At 64.0% G+C, this 12,849-nt stretch overlaps 7 protein-coding genes across 7 annotated transcripts; 3 read left to right on the top strand and 4 right to left on the bottom strand.

The window, feature by feature from the left end:
* Positions 1–80: 80 nt before the first annotated feature.
* JCM10292_001472 (uncharacterized protein) lies at positions 81–1,477 on the bottom strand (the record flags this gene model as incomplete). The annotated part of the gene is made up of 2 exons (XM_076649290.1): positions 81–665; positions 764–1,477. 2 exons carry the CDS (start codon positions 1,475–1,477, stop codon positions 81–83), a joined length of 1,299 nt encoding a protein of 432 aa, XP_076505089.1.
* A 150-nt stretch (positions 1,478–1,627) lies between these two features.
* On the top strand, positions 1,628–2,118 carry JCM10292_001471 (sumo domain-containing protein; the record flags this gene model as incomplete). The annotated part of the gene is made up of 4 exons (XM_076649289.1): positions 1,628–1,672; positions 1,753–1,804; positions 1,865–1,914; positions 1,999–2,118. 4 exons carry the CDS (start codon positions 1,628–1,630, stop codon positions 2,116–2,118), a joined length of 267 nt encoding a protein of 88 aa, XP_076505088.1.
* An 849-nt stretch (positions 2,119–2,967) lies between these two features.
* JCM10292_001470 (uncharacterized protein) lies at positions 2,968–4,496 on the top strand (the record flags this gene model as incomplete). The annotated part of the gene is made up of 3 exons (XM_076649288.1): positions 2,968–3,263; positions 3,558–3,855; positions 3,933–4,496. 3 exons carry the CDS (start codon positions 2,968–2,970, stop codon positions 4,494–4,496), a joined length of 1,158 nt encoding a protein of 385 aa, XP_076505087.1.
* A 185-nt stretch (positions 4,497–4,681) lies between these two features.
* JCM10292_001469 (uncharacterized protein) lies at positions 4,682–6,646 on the bottom strand (the record flags this gene model as incomplete). The annotated part of the gene is made up of 3 exons (XM_076649287.1): positions 4,682–4,925; positions 4,982–5,351; positions 6,025–6,646. 3 exons carry the CDS (start codon positions 6,644–6,646, stop codon positions 4,682–4,684), a joined length of 1,236 nt encoding a protein of 411 aa, XP_076505086.1.
* Positions 6,647–7,007: 361 nt separating this feature from the next.
* On the bottom strand, positions 7,008–8,234 carry JCM10292_001468 (uncharacterized protein; the record flags this gene model as incomplete). Its single annotated transcript, XM_076649286.1, has 5 exons — positions 7,008–7,301; positions 7,395–7,596; positions 7,695–7,732; positions 7,796–8,039; positions 8,101–8,234. The coding sequence occupies 5 exons, from the start codon at positions 8,232–8,234 to the stop codon at positions 7,008–7,010; spliced, it is 912 nt and encodes a 303-aa protein (XP_076505085.1).
* A 685-nt stretch (positions 8,235–8,919) lies between these two features.
* On the top strand, positions 8,920–9,564 carry VPS55 (Vps55p; the record flags this gene model as incomplete). The annotated part of the gene is made up of 4 exons (XM_076649285.1): positions 8,920–8,944; positions 9,000–9,092; positions 9,150–9,380; positions 9,518–9,564. 4 exons carry the CDS (start codon positions 8,920–8,922, stop codon positions 9,562–9,564), a joined length of 396 nt encoding a protein of 131 aa, XP_076505084.1.
* Positions 9,565–9,798: 234 nt separating this feature from the next.
* JCM10292_001466 (uncharacterized protein) lies at positions 9,799–12,678 on the bottom strand (the record flags this gene model as incomplete). Its single annotated transcript, XM_076649284.1, has 9 exons — positions 9,799–9,855; positions 9,942–10,099; positions 10,170–10,428; positions 10,535–10,689; positions 10,748–10,858; positions 10,926–11,106; positions 11,169–11,231; positions 11,290–11,346; positions 11,416–12,678. The coding sequence occupies 9 exons, from the start codon at positions 12,676–12,678 to the stop codon at positions 9,799–9,801; spliced, it is 2,304 nt and encodes a 767-aa protein (XP_076505083.1).
* Between the last annotated feature and the right edge of the window lie 171 nt (positions 12,679–12,849).

Here is a 12,849-nt window from a genome sequence, read left to right as displayed (position 1 = left end):
ATCGACCCCTGAACATCCCCCGTCTCACCATTACCCACTCTCGCCACGACCACTCAGACACCGCACATGCGCCTTACGATCTACGCCGGCACCCACTCGAACGACACGCGCACCGCCTCGTGGTCGCTCGCCCACCTCTTGCCCGCGCGCCCCGTCCGGTCCTTCCCCTGCGGCCCTCTCACCGCCTCGCTCCCGCCGAGCTGCTCGTACGCATTCTCGCCCCCCTCGGCAGGTCTCAGCGCCCAGCCGCTCGTGTGCGAGGACCCGCGCGAGGATGGAGGGGGACAAGAGTAGTAGACCCGGTCGATCCGGCGCGGTTTGCGCGGCTTGCGCGACGATGGGTGCACCCACGGGTACAGGTGGCCGAACGTCGGCGGGGCGCGGAAGGACGCTTCTTGCGCGCTGGTCGAGGGAGAGGTGCAGGAGGAAGGAGCGGAAGGGCACGCGTCGACGAGCGAGTGGGGCGGCGAGGTGAGCGGGCTAAACTCGGCGGGTGTGGACGCGTTGAAGTCGCCGAGGAAGAGGCGCGTTGTGGTAGCATGCGAGCTCAACGAGGACATGGAACACGATGACGAGTCGAGCCACGACAGGCACGAGCGGTACTGTCGCGAGCGGAGCGGTGCGTTGTGCGGGAGCGACGAGAAGTGCGACGTGACGATGCGGAGCTGTTCGCGCAGACGAAGCAAGAACAGCCAATGAGCATCGAAGCACAGCAGACGGGCCCCAGCTGCACCACAAGCGAAACGCGCGCGAAGAGACGCACCCGTTCCGCGTCGCCGTCAAACAGCCTCAGCGCGATCGCAGCCTTTGCGCCCTCGTCCCGCGCCCGCTCGAGCCGGAGCACACCGACCTCGCTCAGTGTCCCGACGAGCCCGCGTCGGAGCAGGACGACGCACGCCTCTTCTTCGCCGGCTTTGCCCCTGCGGTCAGCGGGTGCGCCGGGCCCGGCCGCGCGCCAGTACTCGTCGGGCGTCGTGACGAGCCACTCGCCCGCTCCGGTGCGGAAGAAGGGCTCGGCGCAAAGGCGCGCAAAGAAGGCGGCCGAGACTTCTTGCAGCGCGATGAGGTCTGCGCGCGAGGACGAGAGGAGGTCGAGGATCGCGCGGGACTGGGCCGGGTGGTGCGTCGGGGACGAGGACCAGGTGTTGTACGTCAAGACAGTGAGCTGGTGGGGCTTGTCCGGGAAGGGCGATGCAGCCGAGGGGAGGAGTGGAGCCGAGCGAGAGTACGCGGAAGGAGCCAGTGGGGTCCACCGCGAGGAGTCGCGGTCAAAGTGGTGGAGGTGGATTGGCGTCCACAAGGCTGCGGACGGTGTCTGTGCAGCCGGGCGGGCCTTTGGCGGCTTTGGCGGAGCAGAGTGGTCTGCAGCAGATGATGACGGAGGACGGGGAGGACGGGGAGGACGAGGCGTGTACCACCGCGTGTGGGTGCGTTTGCCGTGAGCGAGCGCCTCCTTGACGGCCTTGTCCTTTGGCATCTGCCCTGCGCTTCCCCGCTTCACGGAGTGCGCGGCCGGGAGCGCGGGTCGGGGCGAGTGTGCGGCGGGCGCGTCTCGACGCGGAGTCCTCGCCGCCCCGCTCGTCGCCGCTGCAGATCGCTCGAGAGCGCGCACACGCACAGCCACAGGATGGGCGCAGTCAAGGGCGAGCCAGGCGCAGACACCGACGCAAAGGTGCGCTCCGACGCCGTCCCTCCCACTTCCTCCCTCCCCTCCTCACCAGGCAGCTCACCTCTCCGCCCACCCGCACACAGCCCGAGACGACCAAGCACCAGATCACCATCCGCTTCTCCGGCGCAGACGAGGGTGCGCGCCAATTTCTGCGCACGTGCTGCCCTGATCCCGCTCACTTTTCCCCTCCTGCAGACCTCTCGATCCTCGTCAAGAGCACCATGCGCTTCGAAAAGGTCTACAAGGTCAGCATGTCATTTTGTTGTTGCCACTGAGCTGCGCGCGACCGCCCAGCGAGCTGACGTACACTGGAGCGATCACCTTGACAGGCCGTCGCAGAGCAAAAGGGCATCGCTCCCGGCTCGTTCCGCCTGCATTTTGACGGCAAGCGCGTCAACAATAACGACAGTGCGCTCTCTGTCTGCTTGGCGATGGGCGGCAATGGCTGATTCTGCTCCTCGACGCGGTCTCTTTCGCACTTGCCAGCTCCTCAATCCGTGCGTCTAGCTCGTCTCTCCCTCGTGTGGCTCGCGTTCACTGACCAGCATACCCGCACTCAGCTCGAGATGGAAGACGTGCGCTTGGACACGCTCCCGAAGCTCCCCGCTCGTCTTCGTGCTGACTTTCACCGTTTGTTCGATCTCCGTTTCTGCCGAAATGCAGGAGGAACAGTGATTCTGCGACTCCGCCCTTCTCTCGCGCGAGAACAATGCTGAACCGCTTGCTGTTGCAGACTCGACTTTCTCACCGAGCAGGTCGGCGGCGCCGCCCTGCACGCATAGTCTACGCCTGTCCGGCGTGCGTGTTGCGTCTAGGAACCGTCTCGCGAGCCTCGACACTCACCCCATCACTGCGCAGTCGACGGCTACGTCCCATCTCTTCACCCGAAGGCCCCGCTCCTTCCGCATATCCCTTTCAAACCCCTCCCGCTTCGCCTTTCTCGCCTTCCCCTCTGTTCCGCTCCACCTTTCGCCTCCGTACTCTCCAGGTCTTCTTCTCGCGGTCTCTCCCGTCATCCCCACGGTTCTATTCCTGTTGATTCTCGCATTCCTCGTCATGCCTGTCCGTCCTTTCGAGGAGGAGCGAGGCTGCCTCTGTCGCACTCTGCAACCCACGAGGCCTGTACATTACACGTTCGCCTTCTGCGACGTCTCTCTTACTGTATTGTGCCTTCCTGGCCCAAAGTGAGACCTGCGCGGGAGAGAGCATGTGTCCGACCTCCTCGCCGTTCCGCTTCCTCTGCGTCTTCCTCCGCCCGACTTCGACGCCTCGTTCAGGCCGCCGCGTGTCGCGTGAGCATGGCCCCTCGCAAGCGCGTCCGCTCGCGCTCCCCCTCACCACAGCTCCCCCTGCACCTCCTCACCTCGCTCCCCTCGTCCTCCTCCTCCTCGACCCTCCCCCCGCGCTCGTCCGACCCCTCCCTCGCGCGCCTCCCCGACTCGCTCGCGCACGGACTGCACGCGCACGAAGCGCGCCTGCTCGACCCGCGCGAGTGGGGCGAGTGGCTCGGCGCAAGAGAGGCGGACGAGGGGCGGCGGACGGGGGTGCGCTGGGCGGGCAGCGGGGACGAGACGGGCGAAGTGTACACGGATCGGTACGTCGTAGGTTTCGTGCGCTTTCCTCTGCTCGCTCAACGAGGTCGAGGCCGGTTCGAACGCAGGTGGGCGCTGCTCGTAGCTACGGGCTGCAACCGCAGGTGTTCTTCCATCATGCGCGTTGCACTCGCTTGGAGACTGTTTGGCTGGCGGCTGTGATTTGAAGAAGCGCGATGCGATGGGACGGGACGAGGCGACCAGGGCTGGGCTTCCGCGTGCTCGAGGGTACCTTTGCGCCTGCTCCCACTGCCTCCAACGCTCCTGACTGACTCGAAGAACGTCGCATCGCACAGCTACGACATCCTACACCTCCTCCCTTTTCTCCCGCCCGATAGACCGACTGCGACTCCGACCGCAACGCCCGCACACCCGCACTCCCCCTCGCCAGGCTTCTCCGACCTCCCCTCGGACCACGAAGAGCTCTTCTACTTCTCGCCCGCCGAGCGTATCGATCTCGAGCGGCGCAAAAAGCGCAGGAGGCTCGAGGATGAGCGGGAGGAGCGTGTGAGGCGGGTCGAGGAGCGCGAGCGGCTGGAGCGGGAGGCTGAAGAAGCGCAAGCGCCGGACGGTGTGCCGAGCCCGCCGGACAATGTGCGTGCTTTCTCTCAACCGTTACACCTCGACCGCGCTCGCTCACCCCGTCTCTGCCCTCGTTCCGCAACTCGCAGGCGACGCAGCTCGTCCTCATGCAGCGCCTGCACGCGACCCTCTCGTCCTCGCCCAACCCGTCCCTCCTTGAGCTGCGCATCCTCGCCAACCACGGCTCGGACCCGCGCTTTGCGTTCCTCCGCCCGGGCCCGGCGGCGGGCGCGGCGGGCGCGCGGTGGAGGGGCGTGTGGGAGCGGATTAGGCGCGGAGAGGAGGTGCGCCTCGACGAAGATGGGGAGATTGTGGACGCTGTGCCGGTCAAGGAGGATGGCGACGCGGGTGCCGGGGGAGGGTTGGCGGGACTTGCCGGGTACGGCTCGAGCGAATACGACGACGACGGCGAAGACGACAACGGCGGAGGGACGCCCGCCGTCGAGCCAAGTCCCACAGCGCATTCCGCTCCCTCTACGCTAGGGACCGGCGAGAGCCCGCCACTTGCAGGTGCGGAGGACTCGGCGGCGCAGGTAGAACTGGACGAGGCGGAGCGGCGGAAAAAGCAGGAGATCAAGGCGGCCAAGGCTCGCGAGTGGGCGCAGCGCCGAAAGGAGGCACGAGCAGTGGCGGAGCAAGGTTCGGCGGTGTAGCGCTGTGCTACCTCTTGATGATCCAGCGGACGCGTGAGAGACGCCGGAGCGACAGAACGGAAACGCATTGCACGAAATGGCGCAAGACCCAAAGGAGACTCGGAATACGGACAGAGAAGAACGGAAGAGAGCGCGAGAAGATATGGACTGAAGTGGCTCGGAGCACCAGATGCGCAACTCGAAGTCTACGGAGCGCCGTTGGCCGGGTCGTCCTCGAGGCCGAGCGCCTTGACGAGGCAGTCAAGCTCGCTGCAGTCGCCCGCTTCCACTTGGCACAAGTGGCCGGTCGAAGCGTGGCCAAAGTCGATGAGGCGGAAGCGGCGCTTGCTGTCAGAGTCCGAAGTGAAGACGACGTTGTTGGGGCGAAGGTCGCCGTGTTCGATGCAGAAGTCGGTGTGAAGCCTGACCGCCAGGAGGAAGACCTGCGTGCTGCAGATTGTATCGTTGTGAGCGGCGAAGCGAGTGCACGGGAGGACGCGACGCACCGCTCGTCGCTGTTCAAGTCAGTCCAGCTTGCGAGCGTAGCGCCACCATACTCCTCGATCATGGCGAACTGGTACATTCCCTCCTTGCCGTAGAGCGCGGCAACGAGCTCGACGGCTAGACCGGAACCGGACAGATCCTGCAGGATCTGCGCGCTCCTGACGAGCGCCTCCTGCAGCTGGCTCGTGCGCGGGATCTTGACGACGACATCTGGCGTATCGCTACCCGCCGGCAGGTGCGTATACGCAAAGGCGGTGCTGCCTGACCCGAGAACATCGTCCAGGCAGAGCGCGCTCGGCGGCAGGGAGGAGGTGATTTCGAGGTGCGTCAAGCCGACGAAGGGGGAGGCGAGCTTGCCGAAGGTACTGATCTCTGAGCCGTCCGGAAAGAACAACCGAAATCTGGTGGCCTGTACAACTGAGAAAGGTGAATTTCTGGTCACAACCATTGAAGTCGCAGAACCGACCACGGTTATGGCTTGCACAGCAGTCTGGCTTGCATCGTCTGAATTGCCAGCGGAATGCTGTAATTTGCTCCTTGTCAACGCACGGTAAGGGTCAGCGGCAGGGATGCCGCAGGAACACTCACGCTTGACTTTCGCAGCACGCCTTCTTCAACGTCGGGCAGGTCCGCCGCCATGGTACGCAGCTCATGCGAAACCTGTTGCCGAAGCGCCGAGTCCGTCGCGACGTTGTAGTAGAAGCTTGTGAGCAGGAGGGGAAAGGAGACAGGCGCATTCCCAATTGCGTGAAGTCGGCTGACAAGGAGGTCAAACCCGCCGTTTCCGTCGCACGGAAGAGGGCGGACGTAAACGAAGCTGGCGTAGTCAAAGAAGACTCCATGATGTGCGCCGCGCACGAATAGCGAAACACACATCTGTAGTTCGAGCGCGGTCAGCCGCGGCAAGCGTCTTCGGTTTGCAGAAGTGTCACCTTGGTCACCAGCGTTCTGACGCTGTCGCCAGTCTTTCTGGCCAACCCCGGAAGAGTCTGTACGGGAGCTGAGGCGAGTGCAGATATGAGTTCGAGGAACACTCCGGGCTCACTCGGCGAGTTGGAGCGAGATGCCTCGGGACTCGCCGCCTGAAGAACGGCAACAGCGGACCCGCCTTTGCGGAGCTCAAAGTCGACCCTGGTCCTGTACGTCACTTGCTCGCCGTGCACAGCGAGTCCGAACACCGGCTGCGAGCCGGCGAAGCTTGTTGCACCTGCGCGAGCGTCGGCACGCAGGAGCGGATCAAGGCTGGGCGGCACAAACGCAACACTCTTGCAGCCGGATGTCCCGTTGGTGCGCAGCGACTGCTTGGCATAAGAAAGGGGAATCTCGGCAAAGTCGACTGCCTCCGACCAGACCTTGGGCGCAAGGACGATGTCCGGGTTCGCGCCCACATTGGGGTCGAGGTGCTGATTGACATAGGCGTGCAAGGCCGTGACCTGCTGCTCGGCAAGATCGGGAAGGTAGACTATGTAGCGCGGTAGCTCTTTAGAACGCGCCCTCTGCCCCGGAGCCACCGTGGGTGATGACGACGGTGTCGCGACCATCTTTGACGCCCAGTCTTCGTCGCGGATGGGCGAGCTAAAGTCATAGCATCGAAGAAAGTCGCTCAATGGCATCGAGACGGTCGCCTGGCGGGTCTGCGCCTCCATCTGTGCGCGGACGGGGTCCATGATCGCAGGTAGCAGGAGGCAGAGCAGAGAGCGCAAGGTAGGACGGAAGCGCGATCGACTAGCGCGAGCGCTCCCGACTGTGCAGCCAGAATGCGGCCAGCACGTTCAGGCCCAGACGCTGCAAACGGGAGTAGAGGAAAGAGGCAGTCCCGCCGGCGCCCGCCGCGCTCTCGCTCTCGCCAAGCTTGACCACGCCTCCCGCAATGTCTGCGGCGTACAGACCACGTCGAGGGAAGCGTAAATCTTCGTGCGTGGAGTCGATCGCGAGTAGACGACCGAGACGGTTGCGAGGATACGAAATGCGCGTGACATACGAACCAAACATGCGGTACATGATGCGGAGACGAGGCCAATGCTACATCTAGCAGAATACTGGCGGCTCAGGCATGTCGGCAACGCCCTCGAGCAGTACCGTCACGACCTTTTCCCACCGAACGTCGCAGTCCTTGCATGCGAAGTCGACCTCGCCTGCACCGTAGTCGAGCTTGCGCAGTCGACGGCGGCTCGTCGTGCTCAAGATGTCGCTCAGAGACGAGTAGACCATGCCCCGGCATGAATCCTCACACTCGTACTCGTCGTCGAACGCGCGAAGGGTCGCGAGGGCGCGAGATCGGAGCGTGTGAAGGTAGGTCGAGCGGCGGAGGAGATAGGTGATCTGCGAGTCGTGCGTTAGGAAAGATCGTGGACGAGCGGCCCGGTGTAAGAGAACACGGCAACCTCTGCCCGTCGAAAGAATTGAAGGACTCACCAGCGGCATGACCTTCTCCTGCTGGAGTCCCGTCTCCTCCGCTCCACAAGTCAGACCCGCCAGCAGCGCATCAAGTGCATCTGCGTCAGACGTGCAAGACTTGGCGGCGGCCTTGGCGGCAAGCTGCACCAGAGTCGGAATCGTGAAGAGTTGAGAGAAGATGAAGGCAGGTGCGACGAGGTTTGGCGGGAGGGGAGATTGACTGCGGAGAGATAGGGCGTCAGACACCTTATTTTGGCCGATTCTCGACCTGGCGACTGCAGTTCCGGCACTTCCGCAGGCTGAATGCGGAACACGCACTTGAGCACAGCATGCATCGCATCGATCCCTCGCCACACCTGCACAGATGTTTTGGTCACCAATGCTGCAACCTGAGTCTGATTGTCTGAGAACAGACGCACCGAGTACCGCTTCAGCGCTGCCATGAGCTCCCAGTCGTTCGGGAAGTCGAGCACCCGTGGCTGAACGGGTGTCGGTTCGAAGTACTCGAGCAGGATGCCTAGTGTTCGACCCGACTCGGGCATGTGGCACTCTGATTCGAGCTCGTTGCTCGCGGTGTGCGTGACATCCGAGGCAGATTGATTCGGCGGCAGGATGTCGGGGGAGGATGCGAGCAACCTGGAAGAGCAGTGGAAGCGGTTGCCGCTGACAACAGGCTCAGCTTGTCAGCTCAATGCCACACAACTTGAGATAGGGGACAACGCACTCGCGGGAAACGAGCACCACGTCGGAGTGCGGCCTGAATCGCTTGAGCGAGTCCTGAGCGGAAGCGAAAGAGGACGAGGCGACTGAAGCGCTACGCTTGTGCCGCTGCGGGCTGTCTGACTCCCTCAAATCCATCGTGCAACCTGCATAGCCACGCAACGGTGAGGATGCAGAAGACAAAGCTTTGGAAAGCGACGGTCGAAAAGAGGCGGACGCAGGTTCGTGCACGCATACAGGCAGGCTGCCGATCTGAGACAGCTGTGGCTCTTCACAATACTCTGCTTATATCTCACGAGCCAGTCGGCACGCTCTCACGATACAGCACGGTTGCAATTCGCGCGGAGAGCGAGAAAGCAGCGAAAGAGCTGAGGAAACGAGCGGAGCGAGAGACCAGGAGGCCCTGGACTGGGCAGCGCGAAGCCAGGCGCAGTACCAACGTCAACACAGAGCTTCTCAGAGCGGGCTGGGTGTGGGCAGAGGGTAAGAGCAGGACGCCCCCCCACCTCGGCCAACGCTTCGCCTTCGCACACAATCACAACTCGCGCAGACCGAGCTACTCAGGCGTTGGACAACACTGTAAGCGTGCTTCCAGCTGCCCAACGAAGCCGTGCGACTGCTCCTTCGGTTGTCGCTTCGGCGCGGATCCTCCTCGCCTCCATCAGCCGCTGTGCTCGAGCGTGTGCTGCAGGCGCTGAGCGGCAGCGATGATCGGGCCACAGGTTGTGCTACTCTGTGCACTAACGTCCGTGCACCCGCAGCCTCGCTTGCCTGCCTCATCCGCCGTCCCCACCACCTATCAGCCGATCGCGACCCGCCGACAATGGCTCAGCGTGCCGGGCTCAAGAGTGCGCGCCACGACTGGAGCACTATCTCGCTCTTGCTGACATCCTCATTCGACAGCCCTGATCACCCTCTCTTTCGTCCTCTCGCTCTCGTTCCTCCTCATCATCCTCTCGTGCGCCTTGTGGGGCAACTGGCTCCCTCTCCTGACCGGTGCGTACTGTCGGGCCCCCTTGTACGAGCACCAAGTCCTGACGTGATCGCTTGCAGCCGTCCTCTTCACCCTCGCTCCGCTGCCTAACTGGCTCTGCGCGCGCTGCGCCGGCGCCGACGACTTCTCGGCAGACTACACCTCGGGCCCGCTCGACTTTGGCCACTTCCTCACGAGCTGCTTCCTCGTCAGCGGCGTCGCGCTGCCCTACGTCCTCGCGCACGCCGAGATCATCCACGGCACGGCGGCGTGGATGAGCGCGCTCGGCGGCATCATCGGCTACGCGACAAGTAAGTCGCTAAAGCCCTTCTAACGGCTTCGCGCGCGCAAGGCGTTGGAGAGGCGAAGAGTCGCCCAGAGCCAAATCATCCAGGCTCTTGTGCTCCGCTCCTCGGCACAAGCTGACCCGCACCGTTCTCGCCCGCAGTCATCACCTACTCGCACTTCTTCGCCATACAGATTGAGGAGTTCTGAGCGTGCGGCTTGGGAGCAGTAGTACCCGTGTTGTCTGTCGCATGCAACGCTAAAGCCTTATCCGCTGTCTCGCGCTGTCTCGCCAATTCGTTCCTCTCCCACGGGCGCTCGAGAAGCGATGGTGAGGATACTCTAGCTCTAGATTGCGAAGAGAAGGCGGGTGGTTGGTACAACAACGGGACCGCCCCATCCGGCCGCTCTGATGCCGCGTGCATCTCAGCCTGTCCGCAAGGCTCATCGCTGCATCGCCGCCGACTTGCCAAGAAGCGATTCGAGGCCAGGGAGATCGCGCTACGGAGGTGATTCGTCAGCTGCGCGGCCGAATAGACCGCATCGCCGCCAGACGGCGGAAAGAGGGGACAAAAACAGCGACGCACCACGCCGAGCGCCGCGTCCGGGTACAGCGCCGATAGCTCGAGGAAGTGGGTCGTCGCGGCGGACCAGATGACGAGGTCGGCCGTCGCGTCGTAGAAGGCCTGCTGCCGCCACGCGTTGCGGATCTGCGAGATGGACGGGTCGTACGGAAGGAAACGGTCTGCGTTCCGTGTTCTTGCGTTAACACCGCAAAGCGAGGAGAGAAGTTCGGACAGTATAAAGGGACGCACCGTTCGGATTCTTCTTGTTGCGCGCGAGCGCGAGCATGACGGCCTTGGTGTCGTCGCACACGCTGAGCAGGTCGACCTTGCTGAGCTTGACGCCTGTGAAGCTGCGCACGGCCGAGCGCAGCAGGCCTCCGTGGTCCTGCAAGAGAAAGACGCGCAGGTGCTCCCAGTGATCGTGCAGTGCACGGTCGATGAGAATAGTCTCGAGCGGCGTTGGGTGTACGGGAGGCGGGAGGTCGGGAAGAATCGTGATGGTAGCGTCCTGTCATAAGGCGTCGTGAGCGCGGTTCTCAACATCCGAGGTCGAGGCCGACGAGGACGGTAGAAAGCCCCCGGCGACACAACCATGTGAGCAGCTCCTCACGCACCTTTCCGTCGCGGAAAGCCGGGTACCGCACGCACAGCTGCAGGTAGGTCTGCAGCGCGTGGTGCCACAAGCTCGCATCGTCGTATGCGCCGAATCCGCACGTGTCGATCGGCGCGAGCAGCGGCCCAACCTTGAATGTCTGAAGGCGGTCGAAGTCTGCGCAGCGGACTGCGTTAATAGCTGTCGTACGCGCGAGGGGAAGATGCAGACACACGATGACCGTAGAGGCGCATGGCCCCTGCATCGCGCAGCAAGATAACGCGGCAGAGCTCGGCGCCGCGAGCGTGCAGGTCGAGCGGCGACAAAGACGAGTAGACACGCATGTCTGCGAATGAGCGAGCGGTACGTTAGCTTCGAGCCCAGGCTATCCCTCATCAGCAAGAATAACGCACGCTCCGCGTCGATCTTGCCTCTCTCGCCCTCCATCGCAGGCCGCGCCGGGTTCATCAGCCACGCCTGCAGCACGTCGGCCTGCGTCGGCGGGATCACGAGTGTGCCGGTCCAGACGGACGCCTCGCGCGGTGCAGAGGTGACGTGCGGTTCGGGCGGGCGAGAGAGGGCAGCATCGAGACGCTGCGTGCGCGGACGTCAGAATCTCGCTCGTTACTCCTCGAAAGTCGGCGAATAAATTGCACCTTCATGTCCACCGACGCCTCCTTGTACGCTTCACCATATCGATTGATGATGCGACGAATGACCTGCAGCACGGAAGGTGAGCAGAACAGCCGCCAAGCTGAATGAGGGAAAGGAACGCACCGATCCCGCCACTGCACCTTCGTGCACGTTCGAATGCAGTTCGCGTACCGCATGGGCCTATGAGCGGTCGGCGTTCGGATATAAGCGCTGTTTCACGCGGACGCGAGACGGGAGCAGGTCACGCACCATGTTTCCCTCGGTCCTTCTGCCCAGTCCTCCCAGATCCTCCCACATCCGCACCACCTCGTCGGGGCCCTTCTCCTCCACCTCGTCCTCCTCGAGCGCCTTGCCCTTTCCTTTCTCGTTCCTGCGCTTGAGCGCCCACCGCCGCTTCGCCTCCCGCAGCAGTGCTCTCCCCTGTTCGTCGCTACCGTCTGCACCGCTGGCGGCCACCGACCCGAGCGGCTCGTCGAGCGCAAGGAAGTCGTCCATTCGCCGCTTATGCTCCTGCCGAAGGGGCGCCGGCGCAGTCGCAGCGACGTCGCTCAGCGCAGTGAAGAGGGTCGCGAAGGACCAGCGCTGCGCGTCAAGCCAGCTAAAGAGCGACGAGAGCTGGGCTGCGTGCTGATGCTGGGCTTTGTTCGCATTCGCGAAGGAAGGTGACGAGCTGTGGGTGAAGGACGCGGACGGATTGGAGCGGAAGGACGAGCCGGACGCGAGTGGAGGCGCCGAGCGGGACCGCGGCCGATTCGCGCGAGAGGGTGCTGAGGATGGTGTGCCAGAAAGAGGTGAAGGCGGGTGAGGCGAAGAGCGGATCGGCGGCATAGTGCTCGGCGTGGCGGGGCTAGCGTGCGGCGCAGGTGGGTACGTCGGCGTCGGTTCGTCTGGGAGGAGGACGGGCGACGCCGAATCATGCGGCGGGTACAGCACCGCGCCGAGCGGCTTGGCGAAGGACGGGACGGCGGCAGGTGGTGTGGGGAGGAGTGGAGGCGCAGAGACGGGCGCGAAGGACGGCGCGAACGCCCCGAAGCTGGGCCATTGCAGCGCGTCCAGCGAGGGTGTGTGCGCGTGCGAGTACTGGTGATGCTGTTGCTGCTGGGCATGGTGCGGCGGCTGTGGAGCGCCGAGGTGGGGCTGTGCAACGGCAGCGAGGAGGTTGAGGTGCGCATTCGAGCCCGGTGGCCTCAACCTCTGAGCACGCTCTGGCGGGAGCTGATATGGGTGGAAGCGGGCATTTGACACGGGCGGGAAGGCGTGCGGCTGATGCGGGATTGGCTCGGACGGCGGCGGCGACAGCTGCTGTTCACCTACGCCGGAAGGAGACGCTGCGGCCGCGAGCGAGAGCTGCTGCTCGAGCCACGCCAGATCGTCGTGCGAGAGGCCAGCATCCGGCGTGCCGTTGGCCGCACCGCCCTGCGCCCAATTGCCTGCGACTTGAGCGTCGCCAAAAGAGTTGTGCTGATCGGAGGAGACGAAGAAGTCGAGCGAGCCGGCGTAGCCCGAGTCCATCGGTTCCTGCTGGCTAGCCAGGGCACAGCAGGCCCTCGTCGAGCTCGACCACGCAGCTTGAACCCAGGAGACCAGCGTACGGCGACGCTCAGCAAGGCGCGAGATGAGACGGAGAGCACGCAAGGCGGGGCCGTGTCCGAGTTTGGAAAAAGTGGGGCGGACAGCGATCCG

This window comes from Rhodotorula paludigena (assembly GCF_050403205.1).
Source record: "Rhodotorula paludigena JCM10292 DNA, Rt_paludigena_JCM10292v1_ctg23, whole genome shotgun sequence".
NCBI classification, from domain to species: Eukaryota; Fungi; Basidiomycota; class Microbotryomycetes; order Sporidiobolales; family Sporidiobolaceae; genus Rhodotorula; species Rhodotorula paludigena.
The sequence above is the reverse complement of the archived record's forward strand: the minus strand, read 5'-3'. Positions and strand labels throughout refer to the sequence as shown.